The sequence below is a fragment of the Taudactylus pleione genome, unplaced genomic scaffold (assembly GCF_031769625.1).
Source record: "Taudactylus pleione unplaced genomic scaffold, aTauple2 ptg000609l, whole genome shotgun sequence".
Lineage (NCBI taxonomy): Eukaryota > Metazoa > Chordata > Amphibia > Anura > Myobatrachidae > Taudactylus > Taudactylus pleione.
Window position 1 is genome coordinate 17,015,486 of NW_028285011.1, and position 26,204 is coordinate 17,041,689.

The following is a 26,204-nucleotide window of genomic DNA, read 5'->3' on the forward strand; positions in this document are numbered from 1 at the left end:
TCACAGTGCAGGAGCTCGGAGACCAGCTTACTGGAGCCCCAGAGGACATCACCGAAGCACCAATAATTGCAGGTAAGTGTTTTTTTTTTAACTATTCTTTTTAGCAGTGATAAGCTTGTGGTCTATTTAGACCACACAGCTGATCATTGATGCCTGGCTCTCAGCTCTGCTCTGCCTGTTAGAGCAGAGCAGGAGTCAGGGAACCTCTAGATAACACCATCTCCAGGTGGCGTTATTATCACAGGACTTCCCCCGGTATTTTTTCACAGTATATTTTTTGTAAATCTGGGCAGATCACATTTCCCAATACAAGTATGAGAAATGCAATCTGCTTACTAAAAATATGTGATAATTAGGGTTTGGAGTAGAATTTTGTGAATTCTACTCCAATTGCCCTTTAGAAAATTCATGTGATACCTAAATAATGTGAAAAAGGTGTGTAATAATATGCCCCTATATTTCATAAGAATTTTGATTTCATTTTTGTAATAGCTTTCTCCCATTTTGTTTGAGATCAGAATTATTGATATGAAGTTTAAAATGGGAGACATGTTTGTGATTTTCTTAATTAAAATCTAATTGGTTCTGCTTTATGGGTAGCCCTATTTAAACAGAGCCATGCCAGATGAACCATATCCCCAAGGAAGTTCTTTGAACAAAATGCATTGGGTGGTTCTTGCAGCATTTTACACATCATTAGTGGAAAGAGGTTTATGGGTAGCCCTATTTAAACACAGCCATGCCAGATGAACCACATCCCTGAGGAAGTTCTTTGAACAAAGGGGGTCATTTAGACCCGCTCGCGAGCGCAGGACGCTCGCAAGCAGGTCGATGTTCCCCCACTGCGCATGTGCACGGCGGAGGAAGCTCCGTCATGCGCATGCGTGAGACCTGGCGAGCGACGGGCTCTCCATCGCTCCGGGTCTCGCACCAAAGGGAGCGTGCTGTCGATGTTGATTGACAGCACGCCCCCTTTGGTATGCGTGCCGGGGGCGTGCCTGCCAGACAGAGGCGTTCCCATGGGAACGCCTACCATCTGAAGCCGGCCCCACTGACATCACTAGTGATGTCAGTGGGAGTGATTTTGGCTCTGATAGAGCCAAAATCACTCCAGGGCTTGCGACAAAGAGACCCTACCGCAGGTAGCCCGATGGTCGCGATGGTGAAGACCATCGCGACCATCATCATGGACGCTCGCATATGCTGTGGGTGGTCACACACAGCTATGCGAGCGGCAAGGAGGCCGCTCCATTTTCATGGAGGAGGGCCCTGATTCAGAGCGAGCCCTCTGGTCATAGTGTTCGGCTCTGAATCAGGCCCAAAATGCATTGGGTGGTTCTTGCAGCATTTTACACATCATTAGTGGAAAAAGGACACATTGACTTGGAGCTCACACTCTCTGAGTGTAGTCTGTGATGTGGTTTACATCGTTTTCCATGGATTGGTGATGTGTTTATGATATGCACAATTACTTCTTTTATTATCTATGGATTTTTAAATCTATATTTATTATGAAAAATTTATATTTCTGGTGTTTGTTCATGGGGGGATTTAATGTCAGTGATTTAAAGATTCAGCAACCCATGCTTATTATTTTATCTAAAGGTGCCCACTGGGATTGAAGTGGAAGGCTATCAGATAAGCCTAATTGAAATTATTTACCTTATACACCATAAGCACCTTTCAATTTTGTTTTTCTTTATCACTATTTTTAGGTCCATATATTGGCAAGGACCACACAGGAGTAGCTGCTATTCAGATTGTATATTTATTTCTGTTTATTTTAGCACATTAAGAGTAAATTATAAATATATATATATATATATATATACTAGGGGTGAGCGGGTTCGGATTTCTGAAATCCGAACCCCCCCGAGCCCCCCCGATCCGAGGCCGATCCGAGTCAGGCTCGACTTTTCCCACCTGACTCGGATCTGAAATCGAGGCAAAACGTCATCATCCCGCCTTCCGGGTCTCGCGGGTTTTGGATCCTATATAAGGTACCTGCGTCGGCGCCATTTTCTCACTCGGCTGTGGACAGTGAAGAGGGAGGGTGGGAGTTAGGGCTGGCTGGGCTGTGTAGTGTAGTGTAGTGTAGTTGTGCTGTGCTGTGCTGTGCTGTGCTGCGCTGTGCTGCTGTTGTCCATAAGGGCTGTGTCCACTCCTCCAAAGTCCATAGGGGCTGGCTGTGTTGTGCTGTGCTGCTGTTGTCCATAGGGGCTGTGTCCACTCCTCTAAAGTCCATAGGGGATGGCTGTGTTGTGCTGTGCTGCTGATGTCCACAGGGGCTGTGTCCACTCCTCCAAAGTCCATAGGGGCTGGCTGTGTTGTGCTGGGCTGCTGTTGTCCATAGGGGCTGTGTCCACTCCAAAGTCCTGTGCAGAGTCCCAGTCCTAAAGGGGTGCTGTAGTGTTGTCCAGGGGGTGCTCTGTCCATCAGGGGTGCTCCCGCCAAGTGCAAAAAAATTAAATATTTTCTGTGTTTGTGAATTGTGTGCGCAGTAGCCACACGTGCATCAACAAAGTAGTGCCAAGCGTGCGCCTGTCTCATAAGTAAAGGGCCAGCTGGCTTGACCATTAAAGGGTGCTGTTACCCCCAAAGTACACTCCAAACAAAATAAAAATATATTTTTTTGTGTTTGTGAATTGTGTGCGCAGTAGCCGCATGTGCATGAACAAAGTAGTGCCAAGCATGCGCCTGTGTCCCATAAATAAAGGGCCAGCTGGATTGACCGCTTAAGGGTGCTGTAACCCCCAAAGGGCACTCCAAACAAAAGAAATTTTTTTTTCTGTGTTTGAGAAATGTGTGCTCTGTGGCTGCACGTGCATCAACGAAGGAGCAGTGCCAAGCGTGCGCCTGTGTTCCATAAGTAAAAGGCCAGCTGGCTTGTCCGTTAAAGGGTGCTGTAACCCCCAAAGGGCACTCCAAACAAAATAAAAAAATATATTTTTTTGTGTTTGTGAATTGTGTGCGCAGTAGCAGCACGTGCATCAACAAAGTAGTGCCAAGCGTGTGCCTGTGTCCCATAAATAAAGGGCCGGCTGGATTGACTGCTACAGGGTGCTGTAACCCCCAAAGAGCACTCCAAACAAAATAAAAAAAAAAATTCTGTTTGTGAATTGTGTGCACTGTGGCTGCACGTGCATCAACAAAGGAGCAGCGCCAAGCGTGCGCCTGTGTCCCATAAGTAAAGGGCCGACTGGCTCATTTCTTAAAGGGTGGTGTAACCCACAAAGTGCACTACTCTCCAGCAAAAAGAAAAAAATATTTTCTGTGTTTGTGTGCGCCTTAGCCGCACGTATATATCAATATAACATAAATGGAGGACCAAACTTTCTCCGATAAAAATAAAATAGGGAAAGATCAAGAACCGCTTCCTCCTAGTGATGTTGCTGCTGCTGGGAGTTGTTCATCATCCCAGAGAGGAAGTAGGAACACCACTACTTTTACTAAACAATTGACCCTCCAACCGTCCCTAGCGAGGAGGATGAAGTACAACAGCAGTCATACTGAAGCAAAACATATAACTGAGGCCTTGACTGCTATGTTGGTGTTAGACGTGTGTCCGGTATCCGCCATTAGTGCAGTGGGATATAGACAATTGATGTGTCCCCGGTTCCAAATCCCGTCTAGATTCCACCTGCATCCTCAAAGCAGCAGCAACAAGCATGCGTCTGTCTGTTAAAGGGTGGTGTAACCCTCAAAGTGCGCTCCACAAACAATAAATTTTTTTTCTTTTTTCTGTCTTTGTGAATTGTGTGGGCTGTAGCCGCACCTGCATCCTCAAAGCAGCAGCAACAAGCATGCGTCTGTCTGTTAAAGGGTGGTGTTACCCCCAAAGTGTGCTCCACAAAAAATAAAAAATTCTTCTTTTTTTTTCTGTCTTTGTGAATTGTGTGGGCTGTAGTCGCACCTGCATCCTCAAAGCAGCAGCGACAAGGATGCGTCTGTCTGTTAAAGGATTACATCGGTGACAGCATCCAAGTAGGCATGTCAGACAGTCCGTAGCTGTACTGGCAGGAAAAAGAGGCAATTTGGAGGTCCCTGTACAAGCTGGCTCTATTTTACCTGAGTTGCCCCCCCTCCAGTGTGTACTCCGAAAGAGTGTTTAGTGCAGCCGGGAACCTTGTCAGCGAAAGGCGTAGGAGGTTGCTTCCTCAAAATGTGGAGAAGATGATGTTCATAAAATTAATTATCAACTCTTCCAGGGAGACCAGCCTCCAGAACGTACAGAGGGACTTGTGGTTGTGGATTCCAGCGGGGACGAAGTAATACTCTGTGAGGATGAGGATGTACACAACACTGAAGAGGGTGAGGAATCGGTGGATGAGGAGGATGAGGACGACATCTTGCCTCCGTAGAGCCAGTTTGTGCAGGGACAGATTAATTGCCAGCTTGTTTTGTGGGGGCCCAAACGAACCAATCATTTCAGCCACAGTCGTGTGGCAGACCCTGGCGCTGAAATGATTGGTTTGTTAAAGTGTGCATGTCCTGTTTATACAACATAAGGGTGGGTGGGAGGGCCCAAGGACAATTCCATATTGCACCTCTTTTTTTTCTTTGAATTATGTACTGTTTGGGGCCTAGTTTTTCAAACTGCCATCCTGTCTGCCACTGCAGTGTCACTCCTAGATGGACCACATGTTTGTGCCGCCCACTCGTATCTCTTAGCATAGTCATCCAGCTACCGCGGTGCAACCTTTTGGATATAGAAACACTATTGTGAGGTGTGAGGTGTTCAGAATAGACTGGAAATGAGTGGAAATTAAGGTTATTGAGGTTAATAATAGCATAGGAGCAGAAAAACACACAAATTCTGTGATTTTAGCTGTTTTTATGCTTTTTTAAAAAAAAATACAGATCCAAAACACAAAACCCAGAACCCAAAACACGGAAGGGTGGTTTTGGCAAAACCAATCCAGATCCAAAACACGAAGAAAGATCCAGATCCAAAACACGAAAAGTGGCCGGTGCACACCCCTAATATATACACACACACACATTTTATATATATATATATATATATACACACACACCTGTATACACACACTATATGGACAAAAGTATTTGGCCACACCTGTTAATTACTGAATTGAGGTGTTTCAATCAGACCCGTTGCCACAGGTGTATAAAATCAAGCACCTAGCCATGCAGTCTTTATTTGCAAACATTGTGATACAAAACGGGTTGTTTCCTAAGAGCTCAGTGACTTGAAGCGTGGTACTGTGATAGGATGTCACCTTTGCAATAAGACGTTTCGTAAAATTTCATCTATATATATCTATAGGGCTGTTTTCAGGGTTTGGACTAGGCCCCTTATCTCCAGTGAAGAGCAATCTTAGTGCTATAACATACAAAGACATTTTGGACAATGCTATGCTTCCGCCCTTTTCTATCCCAACATGACTGTTCCCCAGTGCACAAAGCAAGAACTATAAATACATGGGGCCTGATTCAGAGCCGGACGCTCTGACCAGAGCGCTCGCTCTGAATCAGGGCCCTCCTCCATTAGAATGGAGCGTCCTCTTGGACGCTCGTATAGCTGTGGGTCACCACCCACAGCATATACGAGCGTCCAACAAGATGGTCGCGATGGTCTTGACCATCGCGACCATCGGACTTGCGAGTGAAACCCTGTGGTCGGGTTTCTCAACCACAAGCCCTGGAGTGATTTTGGCTCTATCAGAGCCAAAATCACTCCCACTGACATCACTAGTGATGTCAGTGGGGCCGGCTTCAGAGGGTAGGCGTTCCCATGGGAACGCCTCCGTCTGGCCGGCACACCCCCGGCACGCCCACCAAAGGGGGCGTGCTGTCAATCAACATCGACAGCACGCCCCCTTTGGTGCGAGACCCGGAGCGATGGAAAGTCCTTCGCTCGCCGGGTCTCGCGCATGCGCACGACGGAGTTACCTCCGTCGAGTGCATGCGCAGTGGGGACCATCGACCCACTTGCGAGCGTACTGCCGCTCGCGAGTGGGTCTGAATGACCCCCATGGTTTGATGAGTTTGGTGTGGAAGAACTTTACTTGCCCAGACAGACCCCTGACCTCAACCCCATCGAGCACCTTTGGGATGAACTAGAATGGAGATTACGAGTCAGGCCTTCTTGTCCAACATCAGTACCTGACATAGTAAATTCTCTACAGAATGAATGGGCAAACATTCCCACAGAAACTCTATAAAATCTTATGGAAAACCGCTCAAGAAAAGTGGAAGCTGTTATAGCTGCAAAAGGAGGACCAACTCAATATTAAAGTATATGTATTTGAATGCAATGTAATTACAGTCCCTGTTGGTGTAATGGTCAGGTGTATAAATACTTTTGTCTATACAGTGTGTGTGTGTATATATATATATATATATATATATATATATATAATATATATATATATAATTGCTTTACTGTGTTCATTGAAAATTTTACTTTGCTTTCTTTTATTTAAAAACAAAAACTCATCAACACTAATTACCCATGTACATAAAGTGACACCATCATTTTCTTGTATGCTTTCAAGGGACCACACCTCTAATTATAGCCTTTTATATAAAAAATATACTTTTAAATCTACAACTATAGATCAAAATCCAGAAAAACAGACCCTAAACCAGTGATTGATTTTATACAAACAATTTTCACACATTGATGGCAGCTTGCAATGAGCACTGAATATTATTTTGTGCAAATTGAGCAGTCAAATACCCATCTGGCTCATTAGAACAATCATTTACAGTATGTCACATATACAATGTGTTTATTTAACATAATTTATATTTCTTTTACGGAAAATGTTTATTTTTGCTTATTATTGTTATGAATATGATTAAAGATTTCATTTTACATCTAATGTATTAGTGGAACAGTAGAAATAGATTGAAAATGGTTGGTATAGCGGTTAGCATTACTGTTTCAAGCACTGAGGAAGGGCTGATATTTAGGGGGGGAGTGTACAGAGTGGTCACCCAGGGCCCCTACGTTGTGGTAAATGTACCCTCTATGAATGGTTCCAAGTCCCGACATCAGTGACAACACAGTCACTGATGGACCGTGGCCAGTGATGGAAGCCCCGTCCCCTTGCTAACATACTGCTGCAATTCACAGATGTATGGGTAGGGGGCGGAGCCTAATGCCATTAATTGTCCACCCCGATCAGAAGCCTGCCTGATGCTGCAAGTCTGCAAAAACAGGCTAATGTGTGTGTGCTCTCTGGGCCTGTGATAGTGTGCTATTTAATTGCCACAGCACTACATAAGGATACTCACTTTACCTTACATATCCGTAATGTTTAGCAAGACTGCAAATCATTGGTACAATTGAGTACCATCGCAGCCTCACGCACACTTGCACAAGTTCTCACCGTACTCAGAAATTGCTAACTTCCATGCACGCTATCAGACCTCAGGATGCGTAGGGCATCGCAGTGGATAATTTATGCACGCCCCTGCCATGGCATTTAAACGCTCTGGCACATTTGTGTTTCCCTTACCACCCTCCCGTTACCACCCACAAATGGCACTTCCTGTCAATCACTCTGCGATTGGTCTGTGTAGGCGCTGCGATCACAGTCCCATTCGCAATGGCTAGTTCGTATGTGCAGTACACAACAATTAGCCGATTGCATGCGTATTAGCAACTGTATTCCTTGCTGAATCAGCCCCTCTGTACCTTCCCCCTTCTGTCTCCCTTTCTCTCTTCTCTACCATCCTCTCTCCCTACCCCTCCCTCCTCCTCTCTCTCTCCCTTTCACCCTTCCCTACCATCCTCTCTCCCTCCCCCCACACTCTCCCTCCTTCTCTCTCTCCCCGTCTCTCCCTTTCTCTCTTCCCTACCATCCTCTCTCTCTACCCCCTGCCTCCTTCTCTCTCTCTCCCTTTCTCCCTTTCCTTCAGTACTTTCTCCCTCCCTCTCTCCCACTCCCTTTCTCTCGCCCCCTCTCTGTCTCTCTCCCTCATGACCTCTTTATCTCCCTTTCTCTCTACCATCCCTCTCTCCCTCCTTTTCTCTCTCTCTCCCTCGGTTCCCTCCTCCCTCCCTCTCCCTTACTTCTCTCTTCTTTTCGCTCTCTCCCTCTATTTTGCTGTCCCCACCTCTCTCCATGTCTCGCTCCCTTTCTCTCCCTTTCTCCCCCCTCTCTCTTTCTGTCTCCCTCCTTGGGTGGGAGGCATGTCAAAATGAATTTGGGATGCAATGCATCCCGCTGCTTTTTGCATGTATGCCGGTATTAGTAATGATGGTATGTATGACGAACATGGCAAAGAACCGCTCTCTTGGTAAAGCGGCACTTTGCGCTAGAGGGACTTCTGGCTCTATGACCCATTAGCCTCTCTGGTGTCCTTCTGCACATGTGCAGAAGGACACATGCGCCATCGGGAGTGCTGGGAGGGCTCGGATTGGATCTCTCTCACAGCACTCTTCTGATAGAAGCCCATAGAAGATGGAGTTACCCACCACAACCAAGCCCTGGAGTGCATCGCATTCCAGGGCTTGGTGCATATGAGAAATACGTTCAAGCCTGTATATTTTGGGTTTGATCGCATTTCTAACTTTGATGTATCCTGCCCCCTTGTCTCTCCGTCCCTCCTTCTCTCCCTCTAATGCCCCACTCAAAATCCTGCTTTTGCCCCTGACAGTGTACTAGATTATGTCCACTATGCTGCTGGCAGTCAGTTCCCAGCAGTGTAGTGGATATTATGTTATGTAGTATGCCGCGACCTTTCAGGTCAGTTGAGAGACCAGAGAAAAGGTAAAGGGCATAGGAGTCATTGCGTGAGGCCGTGGCAATTTTATCGATGGGGCCCCCACAACTTAGTTGCCCCAGGGCCCCCACAAACCTTAATTGGCCCTGCACTGGAGTATTAGGTTTCGATTCAATCCAAGGCCCTATATATGTTTGGAGTTTGTCTGTTCTCTAGTTGATTTTATGGGTTTTCTCCAGGTACTCCAGACATGCATCATCATTTAACATATTGACACTAAAATGTTGACACATGGTTTTTTGCATTATTTTTAGGTTAAAAAAAAACCATATGTTGACATTTTAGTGGTGACATGTTAAGGGTCAACCATTTAAATTTGTCGACCTAAATACATGTCTACAAAATGGTGGTTGATCTAATGAGCATATCTACCATATTACTGTCGACATTCAGAACTAGTTGACCTTCTGAATGTCGACCTTTATGGCTGATGGATGCATGTGTGTGTGCGTCTTCATGTCACTGTAAGCTCCACTGAGAAGAGGAGTGATTTGAATGACTAAAAGTTATTCTCTGTAAAGTGCTGTGAAATATGTGTATGTTATATAAATAAATTAAAAAATATATATTATGGGTTTCTTGATGGCAAATCCGGAATACATTTTTATTTTGGCATAATAATTTAATAAGGTAATATAATAATAATAATAATAATAATAATAATAATAATAATAATAATAATAATAATAATAATAATAAAAAATAATAATAAAGCCAAATATTTGAAATATAAAAAAATGCTTGTTAAAAATGGAGACAAACCTTATGCTCTTCTAGTTGATGTTTTATATCTTCTAACTCAGGTCCCAGAATGGCAGCCTCCATCTTCTTTGTCCGACTTTCTGTTTGTGAAAGCCACTCACTTAATTGCTGAAGTTGCTGATTCTGGAGGTCCATCAATGTTCTATGCAAGCTAAAATTAGATCAAATAAAATTTCAAGTCTGGTTATTGTTACCTGCTGCTAAATTTATAAAGTTATATTAATTCAACTAAATATAAAGAAGTATAATTTGCACCTCTGAATATTCCACACCTTTTGTCAATTTCAGTTTAAAAGTTTGGTTGCATTATATTATTCTTAATTGATACCTAAAAGGTAAACAGATGGACAACACTGAAATAAAGTATTCTCACTCATACTGTATCTACATATGTAAAAATAAAAAAAAGTTTCCTGCCTTTGTTTAGAGAGGCAGATATTACATCAGATTTAGACATTTTAGGACAAAATTAATTCTACTGTATATGAGTTGTTGGAAAAATAGTTAAAAGATATGGGAGTTATTCACAGAACTAATCCCCACCTCAGAAATTATTTGGACCCTTTTTACTTATGCTAATTGGTTCCCTGCATCTCTCTCTTCAATGTGTACACATTCGGCTTACAGTATGTGTAAACTGACATACTGTAACAGACTTTCAATCAGAGCCACTGTGCTAGATATATCCTATTACAGAGATAGTAGAGCAGCACAAATGGTGCTCAGCAGATTTGCCAACTTCATGTAAGTTCCCTGACCCTGCTAAATACAGCAGAGAGAGACCAAATTTTAAAGGCATACTTGCCAATTCCCCTAGAACTTCCGTGAAAGGGATGAATTAGAGAGAGACTCTTCAAGCATCCCTGCTCACTTCCAGACTGAATTGGTTTGCCCTGTGGTATGATGATGTGCTTCACATTGGATTGCATAATTGTAGCCCCTGCAGAGTGCCAAAAATTGTGGCTTTGCGTAGCGGGAGTCTAGCAACAATAATCCAAATTGATGCTTTAAACAGCGGATTTCTGGTCCACAATCATATAATCGTAGCACCACATCCCCTCTCCAGTGGCGTATCTATAATGGGTGCAGTGTGCGCACCACACACCCTGCACCCATATTAGTTTAAACTTACCTGTCCGTGGTCCCGCATCGGGTGTCAGCGCTGCTCAGAACACCGGAAAATGTCCGCCGTGGCCATTTTACCAATGTTCTGCACAAGTGCAGTAGACTCCGGGCAAAAGACTTCGCAATGCAAATTCAGTCGGTAATATCACACTACAATCTGCATTACCAATGCGGATTGTAGTAAATAGAGCCCTTTGTGTGAACTGAGTCTTTTAAGTCAAGATCAGCCCTGTGTTGTCTCGGTCCTGAGCTAGGGCCCCGAACTGCCAGAGGCGCAACCTCCGACTTTGTGCACTACTGCGCATGCGAGGCCATACCACATGTCTCCAGCTCCATCATCAATACTAAAAGGACATGCCCCTGAGAGTCTCCACAGTGGAGTGCATGAGATGGAGTTACAGTGACCTGCAAGTTCCATTGCACTATTGCCACTGTACAACTACATGTACAGTAGCACAAAAGTTTTAGGCAGGTGTGGAAAATATGCTGCAAAGTAAGAATGCTTTCAAAAATAGAACTGTTAATAGTTTATTTTGATCAACTAACAAAATGCAAAGTGAATGAACAGAAGAGAAGTCTAAATAAAATCAATATTTGGCGAACAAACTGCTTCTGTTACAGCCAAATATTTCAAATTTGACTCATCAGCCCAGAGCACCTGCTACTATTTTTCTGCACTCCAGTTCTTATGTTTTCGTGCAGAGTGAGTCGCTTGGCCTTATTTCCATGTCGAAGGTATGGTTTTTTGGGCGCAATTCTTCCATGAAGACCACTTCTGGCCAGACTTCCCCAAACAGTAGATGGGTGTACCTGGGACCCACTGGTTTCTGCCAGTTCTGAGGTGATGGCACTGCTGGACATCTTCCAATTTTGAAAGAGAAGCAAACAAGATGTGTCTTTCATCTGATGAGCTCATTCAGTCCTGCTCGCTAGATGCATTCTTTCACACCCAGCGTATGAAAATTCGGCTAAGTGACGGCATGTCAGGTGATCGCACGTCAAGGCATAAGCACGCCCACTATGTCTTGGCGTGTGATCACTTTGTGTATGCAGATGCCCACCAGCCTGTCTTAAGATGCTCACGTCATCTCCAGGAAGTGTATGCAACCATCGGCACATCAGGTACCATCAGAAGCGAACGCAGTGCTTGAAATTGACTATACCCTACCTCAAGCACTGCGATCACTTCAGTGTGGAATACAATCAGGTGACGTGTACAATGACTCTGCCTGTTAATTATGCATGCCTCTGAAATGGCATTGAGAAGTTCAGGCATGCCTGCGTTCGCATCTCCACTCCTCCGTTTCTAAAGGCCAGCCCCTGTCACCACCCACAAATGGCTTCTACTGTCACTCACTCTGCTTGGGAGTCTATGCACAAAGAGCGAATGCTTCCCGATGTTTCGCACTGGTTCACACACGCGCACAGCAATGCATACGCATTCGTCCGGGTCTGAATCAGGTCCTAAGTTCCCTTGGCTGACCACTGCATCTACAGTCTTCAACTTTGCCCATTTCTTTGTACTTCTTTAAAAGAGCTTGAATAGCACATCTTTGAACCCCAGTCTGCTTTGAAATCTTTGCCTGTTAGTGATCTTGCTGATGCAGTATAACTACCCTGTGTCTTGTTGCTGTGCTCAGTCTTGCCGTGGTGTATGACCTGTGACATGAAACTGTCTTCCACAACCTTTGTAGCAGAGTTTGGCTGTTCCTCACCCAGTTTTAGGCCTCCTACACAGTTGTTTCAGTTAATAACTGTGGTTCAACCTACATATGAAAATGATGATCATTATCACCTGTTTGGTATGATTGGTTAATCATACACCCGATTATAATCCTACAAAATCCCTGACTTTGTTTTAAAAGCAAAGGGTGGTCACACCAAATATTGATTTGATTTAGATTTATCTTCTGTTCATTCACTTTGCATTTTGTTCATTGATAAAAAATAAATTATTAGCACTTCTATTTTTGAAAGCATTCTTACTTTGCAGCACTTTTTACACACATGTCAAAAACTTTTGCACAGTATTATATATGAGCTAATGTGCATACTCCACTGCCACCACTGGATGTATACACACAGGTGTGTGCTCCCATTTATCCACACTCCACCTGTTCTCTCCTATACATTCCTGGCGGGATCTGGTGCATACATTATATGTGCACTCCTACAGACTTGCTGCATTAACACTGTGTCATCTTGCAGACCTGTTCGACTTTGTTAATAAACCAAAGACCAGGTTAGGTTAACTATCATGTGGACTGACCTTTATCACACACTGCTGCCATCTATACCAACTATAGGGTCTGCCAATATTATTGTTATTACATTCAACTGAAAAAGGACATATGAGGAATGCTGAGAACACTAAACAATCCAGTATACTGTATCCTACAGCAATTCTACTCTTATTTAGAACTTAAATATTGGTTTTACTTTCATATTATCACCTGATATTGTGCTTGGTGATAATCATAACCTAGAGTGACAAATATAATTATCCCCAGCTCATAAAATGAAACAAAACATTGATCGGTCAGGTTTTGGACAGATTTGTACATTACATTAAAACTGTAATTTTATCAAAATTGCTTGCTGAAAAAGATTGAAAAAATGACAGCGTGTACAGCAAAACAGCTTCAGGAAGATAAAAAATGTTCTTAAGCTTTATTTATTGTCATAGTCCTGTAAAGAATAACTATTTGGTTACATGGTTATGAAATTACATTTTACCTCCTTGGCCTGTCAGTGTTGAAAGGTGTTTGGAAAGGTGATGTTTATGTTATGACCAGGGGGAATGGTGTCGAAATACCGGTGGCTGTTCAAATACCAACTGTAGAAGCCCGACAGGAGAAGATCCCAACGAGGAAAGATAAGTACCTTAACCCTCCCCTCTCCCCCCCCCAGCCCTAAACCCTCCTTAGTGGTGCCTAATCCTAACCTCCCTGGGGGGGTGTGCCTAACCCTAACCTCCCCCCCGGTGATGCCTAACCATTACCCCCCCTCTCCGCAGCCTAACCGTAACACTCCCGGGAGTGTGCCTAACCCTAATTTCCCCCTGGGGTACCTGAACCTAACTCCCCCTTCCATGGGGGCATGAGAACACTAACCCTGCCATGGACGTTCAGTATTCCAACGGTTAGGGATGCCGACGCCGGTATCCTGATCTCATTCGGGTTATCGGTGTCGGCATTATACAGGGCGGCAGGATTACAGTGTCAGTATATCGACTCCCAGCATCCCGTCCGCCGGAGATATTCCACATATTCTGCAGTTAAGCTGGGTACACACTTGGCCAACCTGCCGACCTATCTAACAATTAGTATGTGCAGACACACTTACCAATCGTTCTACCTCTGTAAGCACTGATATCACAACTGGGCGGGTACACACAGCAGGATGCACTGATATATCTGCAGATACATTGGTCATCGGCTGTGCTGCACATTTTTCACAGACATACCGGGGTACACACCCACCAACGTGCTTGCGATATATATCAGTCGCCCGTTTGAACGGCCAATATATTAGCCGTCTGATTGAATGCCCGGTATTTTGCCCAATATGTAACCAGCTTTAGAGACTATGGGCATAATAATCAGAGTTTGGAGTAAATTAAAGGAGCAAACAAGTAGCAATATGCTCTTGGAACAAACCGAGTGGCAATGCAAATGGTGCAAATGCATCTATTTTATTTACTTATTTTTTTTTGCATGCAGGCTAAAAATTATCTGCTTTTCTATACTGTGAGCATATACTGGGCAATTTTATTTATACACTGAAACTAGAATTTAGCTCGGACATACCCCTTCCCAACCAATTAAATATGCCCCACCTGCACTGCAACATGGTTTTCCCAATGTGCAAATTGATCCTTTTTTTGACTTGCATCTTACCCTGAATCAGCCCCTATAAGAGTACAATCATTGTTAGCTATAATAAAAAGATTAGACAAAGATTTAAATTGAATGAGAGCAATTCAATTAAAAGATAAGTTTTGGAAAGTGAGTTGGAAAACAGCCTATCACAAGGCACTGGTTTATCATTTGGTCTTAGATCGAAGTAAAGCTGGGTATACACGTAAAGATTTTCTGTCCAACCATCCAACCAGTTGATTGGTTGGAATGAAAATCTGGTAAAATATGGGAGTAACTGATGATCAGCAATTTGCTCCTAAATGCCTTAAAACAGATGAAAATGGTTATCAGACAAGTTTGTAAAATGTTTGATCTAAACAATTTGTTCAAACAACAGTTTTTGTCCATTTTCCGGCATTTGGGAGCAAATTGCTGATTGTCATTTGCTTTCATACCTTACCAGATTTTAATTCCAACCATTTAACTAGTTGGCTGGTTGCAAAAAATATGGTAGTTGCTCAATCAGCTTAATATACTACAGATGCTTCTAAAGGGCGGGGTTTACACTGAACACAGAAAAAAGAAAATTGTCCTCCAGCACACTGCAGATTGTGTGATGCCCTGGGGGTGGTCCTTGGCTGGAATTTTTTGGGGTGCCTTGCTTCTCGGACGTGAACCCCTTAATTTTAGGGATGCTGGTATAGAGGAGCCTTGACGACGGCCCAGCGCTTATTCATATATTTGCAAATGTATGTAAACCAATACCTCTGAATTTCTATTATCATGTAGTTGGCTGGTTGGACAGAAAATCTTTACATGTGTACTCAGCTTTAATTCGATCTAAGACCACATGATAAACCAGTGCCTTGTGATACGCTGTTTTCCAACTCACTTTCCAAAACTTATCTTTTAATTGAATTGCTCTCATTCAATTTAAATCTTTGTCTAATCTACACACAGTGCGGCTGCTGCGCATACGCAGGGCCTAAACATCGACCCGGTTGTGAGCGCTCAGCGCTTGCGACCGGGTCTGAATGAGGTCCAATGTCCCAACTGCAGACACAGCTGAGAAGTCTGTATTGTCAGGTCACTCTGCAGAGTAGCATGATAGGTGAGCTACATTCAGTAAACAGCTGCTCCCACATATAAAGGGTGAATGGAGGGTCCTGGGTGCTAGACACACCCTTCCCAGCAGTGAAGAACCTCTTACATTTATTTTAGTGTACTGTAACATACATTGTAATTTTGCTTGTTTTATTATACTGTATACAACTTTAGCACTGGCTTAAAAGCAGTTTACCAGACATTTTACTTTGGGAAAACCAAACAACTCTCTATAAATTGAATTGTTAAGGTGCGTAAACACGTAACGATTTTTTGAACGATTTAACTATAACAACATCGTTATCGTTCAATATATCGTTCAGTTCCTGAGTTATAACAATTAACGAAAATTGTTCAAGCGCACTCCCATTTGTAGTTTGTAGTTAATTTCAGACTGACCAACATAACGATTAAGGGAAAGAACATTTTTCGTTCATCATTGTAAAAATCATTCATTACACTTCAAAAAATCGTTCAGTTTTCAAGGGAAAATCTGACAGATAATTTGACAGATAATCTTATGCTACTAAAATCGTTATGTGTGTATGCACCTTAAGAGTTTGCTTATCTCTAATGAGCAGTTAGTTCTCTTTTATGGTAGACAAAGTGGATCTTTAACCTATTATAACTTATTACCATTATAGCTTCATTCTTGGAGACCTTTTCTAAAATATGGAAAATAAAATGAAATGTAGTACAGATTTACTTTTTCCTCCATTTCTACCTAATTATCCATCATTTAGAATACAGTATACAATAGCTGGATGTTAATGATTTCCCATGCATGCTCCTTGACCGAGAACAGCTCCAGCACAGTTATGGAACCTTATAAGTACTGGTACTAATGCTCCTGCTACTTCTACTACTGCTCCTGCTGCAACTACTACTGGTACTACTACTACTGCTCCTGCTTCTACTACTACTACTGGTACTACTACTGCTGCTGCTACTACTACTGCTCCTGCTGTTAATACTATTGCTCCTGCTACTACTGCTCCTGCTACTACTGCTCCTGCTGCTACTACTACTGGTACTACTACTGCTCCTGCTGCTACTACTACTGGTACTACTACTACTACTACTGCTGCTACTACTACTGGTACTACTAATACTGCTCCTACTGCTACTACTACTGGTATTACTACTACTTTCCTGCTGCTACTACTGGTACTACTACTACTGCTCCTGCTTCTACTACTACTGGTACTACTACTGCTGCTACTACTACTGCTCCTGCTGTTACTACTATTGCTCCTGCTACTAATGCTCCTGCTACTACTACTACTGCTCCTGCTGCTACTACTACTGGTACTACTACTGCTCCTGCTGCTACTACTACTGGTACTACTACTACTACTACTACTGCTGCTACTCCTACTGGTACTACTGGTACTACTAATACTGCTCCTACTGCTACTACTACTGGTATTACTACTACTTTCCTGCTGCAACTACTGGTACTACTACTACTGCTCCTGCTGCTACTACTACTGGCACTGCTACTACTCCTGCTGCTACTACTACTGATACTACTACTACAGGTACTATTAACAATTGCTACTACTACTGGTAATAAAAGTACTACTACTTCTGCTGGTACTACTACTACTAATCTGAGCAGCAGAAGCAGTACAATGGAATCCTCTCCAATTACAACCATATACTTCTTAAAGCTATAAAGAGAAAAAAAAACATCCCAAAAGTCCAGGAATGATGATGTTCGTCCATGCAAGATGACGTTTTGCCTCTTTCTGAGTTCCGTTTTTTTTTAGGGAAAAATCCGAACTCAACGTGCAAACTCGAACCTATCCGAGCCTGCACATCCCTACCCTAAAGTACTCAATCCTAAATGTGTTTTACATGTTCCTGTGTGTTTCATCAGTAGGCAGATACCTACTAAAGATATTACATGAAACACATACAAGAAATATTCATTTCACATTGCTATAATGAAACTGATTTTACTGAACGAAGATTGGAGATTTCCCTTTCCAAAGATAACCAAGCTATTGAAACCACTGTGGACAGGATGGAGTTAACTAAAAACATTGTTTTATAAACTAGATGCAAACTTTAATTTCATATTCAAGAAATGTCAACTGATTTACCAAGTTGTCATAGGCAATATGGTTTCTGCTAAAAAGGTGGTTAGTTGTTAGATGGAGGATCATAATGTAAAGCTAACATCTTGTTTTGCTAAAAAAAAAAATTAACAAGCTTGCAAAATTTAAATTGATAAACTGTGAGTTGTTATAAGTATGCTCCATAAGTTGGGTGATTCACCACATTGTAATCATTTGAAGTAAAGCAGTTTCACAATATGCTCTACCATTTACTAGTATGCAGTCAAAGAATTTCTATTTTATTATGTGTTCTATGTCAAAATTGACTATTGTTGTAATTGACTATTGCAAGTGAATGCTGGTACAAAAGGACCAAGTCAAGCAATGTTCTTTTCCTTAATAAGTAGTCACAAAATAATAAGCACAAAAGAGCAGTGGTGTCATAATGCTTTGTGGCAAAGCACCCATGCCATAACATGGAGAACATTTCCATATGGCTGAACATTTATTATTTGGCAGAACTAAAGGTGATAGTACTAGGATTTGTGGATCACTGTCCTCTCATCAGAACTAAACTAAGCTCTTTTCTCCAAAATACATGGAATGAGTTTTGCCTTTGTGTGGCATTATTCATTGGGGTAAGCATAAATAATATGATGCAAAAGAGCCAACCATTAGCAACCAACCACTTATTGGCTTTACTTGATCTTGTGCAAGGAAAATTAATAAGAGAAAATATATCTGATTGCTTAGGGGCCTATTCATCATCACCTAATTTCTACAAAAGCAGGTGAAAATTTACATTTTCACCTGCAATTGTAGAAATTAAGTTATCAGGCCATTCATCAAGGTGGTAAAACAGGAGACATCACAGATATATCCTACTCACCTTCCTCTTGTGGAATGGCCCACTGTCCCCATACACTAGTATGGGGACAGAATTCATCAAGCTCCGAAAATGCAAATACTTTTGGAGTTTTGACTGCGGGATCATTTGCCATCTTCAGATGGTGTTTGCTCCTGCTTGTGTATTGCAACTGGAAGGAGGTCCGGGTTGCAAAGAGGGATCCCTCCGCCCAAGAATGGCTCCTTCCGCCGGCATCAGGGCTCTTGTGCGCATGCGTGACCTGTAGGAGCAGTGAAACACTTTGGGGAGACAGCTGATTTTCAGATCAGCTGTCTCCATGCCGGAGCAATGATGAATTGCTCTGGCGCTTGTGGCGAGAGGGAATGTTAATTATCGGAAAGTTATTAACATTAAAAAATAGGCTCCCTAATGCTTTTTACTGTGATATGATCCATTGTTTATATTTCCGGTTTCAAATGATAAACAAAATGAAAAATCATTTGTGCAATAAAATATCTCCAGTACAACGTGCTGAAACTATTTAATATCAATGACATTGCAATGTAATAAACTCCACCTTAAGTGCAGTAAGCAGAGAATTAAACAAGATAAATCTCAATGTATGCATTCTTATTTTTCATGCTGTGTAGAATTACAGACAGGCTGGTACTTGTTCAGTGAAGATGGCAGAGCACTGTATATAAAGAGAATCTCCACGCAAATTCGCTTTGCCTTAAGCCATAATACAGAAAAGGACTAATGCTGAACTGCCACATCCTGCTCAATCAACCATGAGCCTATCTGACATGCCTTGTTCATCTGGGATCAGTACCCTTCAAACTGTTAACAGAGAATATATAAACCTGCCAAATTATCTAGTGGCTGACAGATTGATATAAACAGAACCCATCGTGCATGCAGGGCTGCAAGGACATCATGCCTGACCTGTTGCATATGTTCTGATTCTACTATTTTGTACAGTTTTTTTTCAGTATTATCTTAATTACTATGTGTTAGAAAATCGACACCATTTAGAACGTTATTAAGTTTATAAAGATGAATAATACAATTAGTAAATAACCTAGAACTAGTAAACAGTGTCACGGAAGAGTAGAGCGCCTTCTTAAAAGAACCTTAATGAGACTACTCAGCAGCAAAGCATTTAAATCGTAAATGTTTTTGTCCATTCTAATGCAAACATTACAGAGTCATATTATGTGGTGTACTGCGGGGATGTAAACTAGTATCTTAGGGGTCTGGTGTGCTATTTGTGTCATTTATAGGTGGATCAGGTTAGTGGTATTCCACTTTTCTGAATAATGGTCTTTACTCAAAAGTGCACCATAGGTGAATACATTTTATGAAAACATAGCTACATTGCACAAAAGATACATGCTGTATGTATATACAGTATTTTGATAAATTCTCTCATAGATAAATTTGCTTCCAACAAATAATAGAGTGTGTTTCTTGTGTGTATAATGATTAAGTGCCGAGTGGCACAAATAAAATCATTATTCAAGCTCCTTTGCTACTATGATGTTCCACTTACATGTGAGAAGCCTTGTTGGTGGGAGTGAGAGGTGGTCATCTGAGATAAGATGAGGTGCAGGCCCAATCTAAGGGCCTGATACAGAGCCGCTCGTAAGCGGGCACTCGTTCATTCCGAGTGATGTTTGCACAACTGCGCATGTGTACGGATTGTAATACGCATGCGCGAACCAGTCAGTGCGGCCGAAAATCGTTTGTTTGCTAAATAGCGAATGCCTGCTAATTTGAGTGACAGGATGAGGCGTTTGTGGGTGGTAACAGGGGAAGGTGCTTGAAAACGGGGAGTGGAGATCCGAACGCAGGCGTGCTTAAAGGTCAAAACGGGCGATTTATGGGTGTGCATAATTAATACAGCAGCGTCATTGACCACGTCACTGGGTTATTTTATAGTCAGAACTGCTCGCAAGATTGCGGTAGGAAAAACCAACCACAAGAATAGCGAGCAGTTCATACGCTGGTCGATATACTTGATTAATCTAATAAATAGCGGATATGACGTAGGATGCGAGCGGCCAGGGGGCGTAGTTTTCCAAAAAACGACCGCATGTTTTGTACGCTCATTCAGACCTAGAGGCGCGAACAGACCGCAAAGAGCGAACGGTTCATTTGAATAGCCACCCCTTTTTTCTGAACGAGCGAGCGCAAATAGCGTCCTGCTCTGAATGAGGTCCTAAGAGCACTCAATAGATAGTATTTTGACATGAGGTTTGGCTTTTTAGGTGAGAGCAAATCAACTGAAATAGATTTTGACTGTCGTTCTACCTCTTTAGCTTCCCTGTAAAAGTAACCTAATGCCATCATAGGGGTGGGTGGCATCATTAGGTGGTGGGGGCGAAGCGAGCCACACACGGTGACATCATCTGAGGGGGTGACACAAAAATAGCAGAGCCTTTAGCGGTGACTGATGATGTCCGCATGCATGTGTCATACACCCTGTGTCCGGAAAAGGCCCTGGCCCTTACACGATAGCACAATGGCATGTGCCTCCAACATGCACAAGCAGACCATAGCCGTGGGGCTGAAAGTGTGGGTAGGTGCACTCTGTGACACCAACCCCAGTGACACCAAAGATAGGCGTTACTTTTTAAAATCTTTCTACTTTGCAATAGTTCCACTGTGCTTTAGCAAATGCTAGCCATGCTATTTTATTAGCGGATGTAACAATCTTCTATTAAATGAATAGTAAAAACCTATTTAAATAGTTTTTGTTAAACCTACAAAAGAAAGAAGCTGCATGGGTTTGTCTACACCATCTCTAAAATGCATTCCATTTGTAATCCATCTGTTATCAAAGTATAGCCATATAAACTTCAATGTCTGATTGCATCTTTCAGCTGGATAATGGATACTTGTAAAACAAAATGATAAACATAAAAACACAGCACATCTCCATTTGGGAAAATAAATGTAAGTTGTAGCACATGTGGTAATAAGTAACTAAGTCACTACTGTAGATGGCATAATGACCAAGTAGGTGTGTGCATTTATAATATATATGTACAGTGAGCTGTGGTTTTGTGGTCAGTGTTTACTCATTGCATAATGTCACTTTGGAAACATAAAGTTGAAGGCAATATTAACAGATTTAGAACAACATTTAGTAAGAGATGCAAGTAGATAAAAACACCATGGTAACTGCACATGTATAAATCTGCATGTTAGCAGCAGACAGCTACGATAAAAGAAACACTGACACAGTCATTCGTCCTTAAATTAATGGTAACAAATAATCTAATCTAAACTCACACCTTCATGTCTATCTAAGCAAAATTTGTAGTAATTGCAGAAAAAAGGGCTTCTGGTGCTACTTTGTCATCTACAAATTGTACTCAAAAGTTTCTTAACATTTGTGTTAAAGGGGCGAATCCACATTTAATAAAATAGTTTTTGAAAATATAAACCCTATAAACAGAAAACTTAAACCTAAAAGTCAGCTTTCTAGAAATCATGCAAAATATTTCCTGCAGACAAGACACTGTAAAGGCATCCGTAGCTTCCAATAGAATTTATAGAACTAACAAAGAAGAGCTACGGTATGGGTGGACTTTGGAGCTCATTCAGACCCGGACACTAAGCTGCGCTCTCACGTAGCTAAAAGTATACAAATTCTGCGATCGCACTGTCTGGTATAAGGATGCCCTCTATGTCTTAGAGAGCAATGGTAGAGCAAACGCACTGCAGTATAATCTCTCTTAACACATGTCATCTCCAGGAAGTGTAGGAACAATCGGAACCATCAGAGCTGCCCCTTAGGTAGACCTTACACCGCCGCAAGCACTGCAATCACTGCAGGCTGAAAAACAACCAAGTGACGTGTACAATGACACATCTTTGCTAATTATGCACACCCATAAACTTCAGTTTTGACGGCCAGACACGCCTGCATTTGCAGCACCACTCCCCCGTTCACAAGCACCTTCCCCTGTTACCACCCACAAACGGTGCTGTCACTCAAAATAGCGTCCAGTCTGTGTACTGCGAACGCATGATCGCACTGAGTGGCGCGTGTATGCACATATTGATGCATACGCATGCGCAAATGGGCGACTATCGCCCAAAGCGTGCATCCACGGCCTAGCTAGCAGGTCTGAATCAGGCCCTTTATTCCTTTAGTATGAAGAGTTGTAGTATAAGTATTTGAGTAATTGGAGTCTGGGTAACATTTAAGTGACCCTATTAAATGGGGAATTGTCCTTTAAACAGCACAATGTTGTTGTTTTGTTCAGTTAGTATTCAGGTAAGATAACTGTAGTGTTTTTGGTTACCAGTGAGAAGTTTGAAACATACATGTATCTGCAAAAGTAAGGAAACATTGGGCCTGATTCAGGAAGGATCGCTATTCTGCTTATACACACACAACGCAGTTGCTAATATCAGTGGTGATATGCAAATGTTTGCATTTGCATTGCGATTGCAGCTTAACATCAAGCGTTATGATAGTCAGGAGGATTTTATTAATTTTATTGAATCTATTTGGAAAACAGACAGATGGAATGCAAATTAAGTGGAACATCACATGACCTACTAGGACTATAAATATGGCTCCCAGGGCAACCCACCTATACACCTTGACAAAGGACTTGCATCCGAAGCGCGTCAGTGGAGGAGGTGTGCATCCTATTGGTGACAATAGGGGATCATGTGAAGGTCCACGTTTTGAAGGGAAGTAGTGAACCTGGGTGCTTTTTGCCACCACAACTCGCTCATATGTGTGCCTTTCTCAGAAGGCTCCAAACGGTACGAAGTAATCCTCCTGTTATATGTATTGTGTAATAAACATTTTTGTTAACTTTTAACCACTATGAGAGGCTTCTTCTCTATGTTTGCACATTTTGGAGGTTGATATCCATGCCTGGTGAAAGTACCTTCCCCATCTAGTGGTACACCAAAGAATTTCTTCAGTAAAGATTTCTGGTTGATGGTGTAGAGAAGATTAAAGATACCTTTCAAGGAATTGTCTTCACCTGTTTTAGGTGAGAGCTTAGTTGGGAGTCTACACCTTCATATTCAAATTACAAGTATAAAAACAGTACAGCGCTTGGTGGCCGACCTATATTTATATTGGATAACATAAGGACGCCCACTTCCCCTTACACAAATCCGTATACTTTGGCAACATAGCAAAATAAACTGTGACATTGAGTAACATCAGACCCATACACACAGTTAAGGCAGGTCAGACCTCACCTAGAGATTGCTGACTTCTGCACATGCTATGAGGCCACAGGCTGCGTATGGTATCACTGTGGATAATTTAAGCACGCCCCTGCAATGCCGTGCGAACACACTGCCATGCCCGACACCCCCCAGTGTCACCACCCACAAATGGCACTTCCTGTCAATCACTCTGGGATGGGTCTGCGTAGACTCTGCGATTGCAGTCCTGATCGCAATAGCTAGTTCGCGCACATGCACTGCGATGCCTACACATGCGCAGTACGCAACAATCGGCTGTTTGCATGCATATAAGCAACTGTGATCCTTGATGAATCAGCCCCATACTCTTTAGAAAGGCTTCAGTCATTTAAACACACAAACCTGAAACCACACTCCCACTTACATCCCAGCTACAGTATGGGCAATTTCAACCATTTATTCAAGATAGGGGTAATGCATAACAGAGAGCTATTAAAACAAGAAAATGAAGCCCTAACTGACTGAAGAAAAAAACAATAGAATTATTGTTATCAAGCCAGCTAATAAGGGTGGGGTGGTAGTTCTTCTCAGCAAACAAATGGCATTAAAGTATTACATAACATGCTGGAAGACATGGACATATCAATTATTACCAAAATACCCATTCTAAAGAAATCTGAATGGGATATCCTCACAGCCTCAAACTTTTCATAATATATCAAATCATATATATAAAATTATGTGAAATAACAAAAATTTTATCCCAATGGCCCCATGCAACTGCTTCATATCATGGACTGAAGGTAACAAGAGCTGTTACCTTTCTCTACACTGCGATAAACCACATACAAGATTTAGAAAGTAAAAAATACTTCTTAGAGACACCACCAATTACACACTAGAAGCAAACTCCATATTGCAAGGGATCACATATATATTCAAACAAAATTTCCAGTGGTTTGATGAGAAATTATAGGAGTAAATTATGAACAGCATTGGGGGCCAGGTTTGTTCACTATAGCAACAGAATAAATAGCATTTCTGGATTTTGAAATCTACATCAAACACAACAAGTTGGAAACCAAAATATTCCACAAACATGTGAATGTGAATATCTACTGTGTGTTTTGGCCACAAAAAACCACCAATGTTATGAGCTAAAAAAATAAGATAATTGCCCCTTATAATAAAAACAAACAAAAAAATGTACATTCTCTCTAACCATATTCAGGAAATTACCTAAAAAAAAATAAACAGCAGAAATCAAATGGATTTTCCAATTGACATCCTTAACCGTAGAGGTGTATACACACGTAAGGATTTTTTGAACGATTTAACTATAACGACGTCATTATCGTTCAATCGTTGAAAAAATCGTTCAGTTTCTGAGTTATAACGATGAACGATTATTGTTCATGCGCGTTTCCATGTGTAGTTTGTAGTTTGTAGTTCATTCTGACTGACCAACTGAACAATTTTCATTAAGGGAAGTTACAAAAGTCGTTTGTAGTTCAAAAAATCATTCATTACACTTTAAAAAATCTGACAGATAACACTGTACAACAAATTAATACTTTAAATTTGTTTCCTTTCTAATTTGAGGTCAAGAAAAACTAAAATGATTTCAGAATGTTTTTACTAGCTCTATTCTTTGAGCTAAACTACTTGTACTATACTGTATGTACATTAGTAATATAGCCATAGTGAAAAGCTATTTTAAAATAATCTGATATTTTCTTGATAGAAAATAAATAACAGTTGTTTTAATTCAATCAATCACAAATAAAAGCACAAAATGAAACAAGCATACGAAACAAACATACAGCATATGAAAGTACTATCTGATATAGTGGCCTATTCATGGGGATGCTTTCTCTTTGCTTGTCGCTTGTACTCCTCTTCTGGGGCATCTCTTGTCACTGTCCAACAGTAGTGATTCACCTACCCTGATATCTTTGTTCCTTTGCTGAAATGTCTTGGTGGAATCGCTCACTATGCTCGTCACTCAGTGCACCACAGTTATCTTGTGTTGGTAATCCCGTGAATCACATATATTTGAATAGGGGAGGGGACAAATAACTGATTCATTTAATTGGGTCATTAGGCCCCGCCCCCTCTGTGCGGAATGCAGATTGCTGGTAAGATTCTCTCCATTCTGCCCACTTCACTAGGAATACCCCTGCATCGTCATAAATGGGCTATAACTCGGAACTCAGAGCTAACTGAGAGTTTTAAATGTCATATTCATTCTTTGCATGCTGAAATCAATTAGAACTAACTATTTTTACATCGGAAACATTTTCATAATTGTGCACTGTAATCTGACAGAAAATCATTCATAAAATCATTCATAAAATCCTTGGTAACAAAATCATTGTGTGTGTATGCAGCTTTAGAATTGTTTACATTGATTTTGACAAAGAATTCATGATCTACTAGTATACTGTAACATTACAAGTAACATTGAGCATCATCTACATTCCTGGCTACAAAACAAGA

The 26,204-nt window shown here is 41.8% G+C and overlaps 1 protein-coding gene across 1 annotated transcript in view; it reads right to left on the reverse strand.

Annotated features, from left to right (window-relative positions):
- The window catches only part of DMD (dystrophin), a 2,214,077-nt gene that overhangs the window by 1,744,046 nt on the left and 443,827 nt on the right, over nucleotides 1–26,204 (reverse strand). The window contains exon 11 of the mRNA XM_088454197.1: nucleotides 9,520–9,670. Coding sequence (XP_088310323.1) covers nucleotides 9,520–9,670 — 151 coding nt within the window. The remainder of the gene's footprint in view (nucleotides 1–9,519; nucleotides 9,671–26,204) is intronic.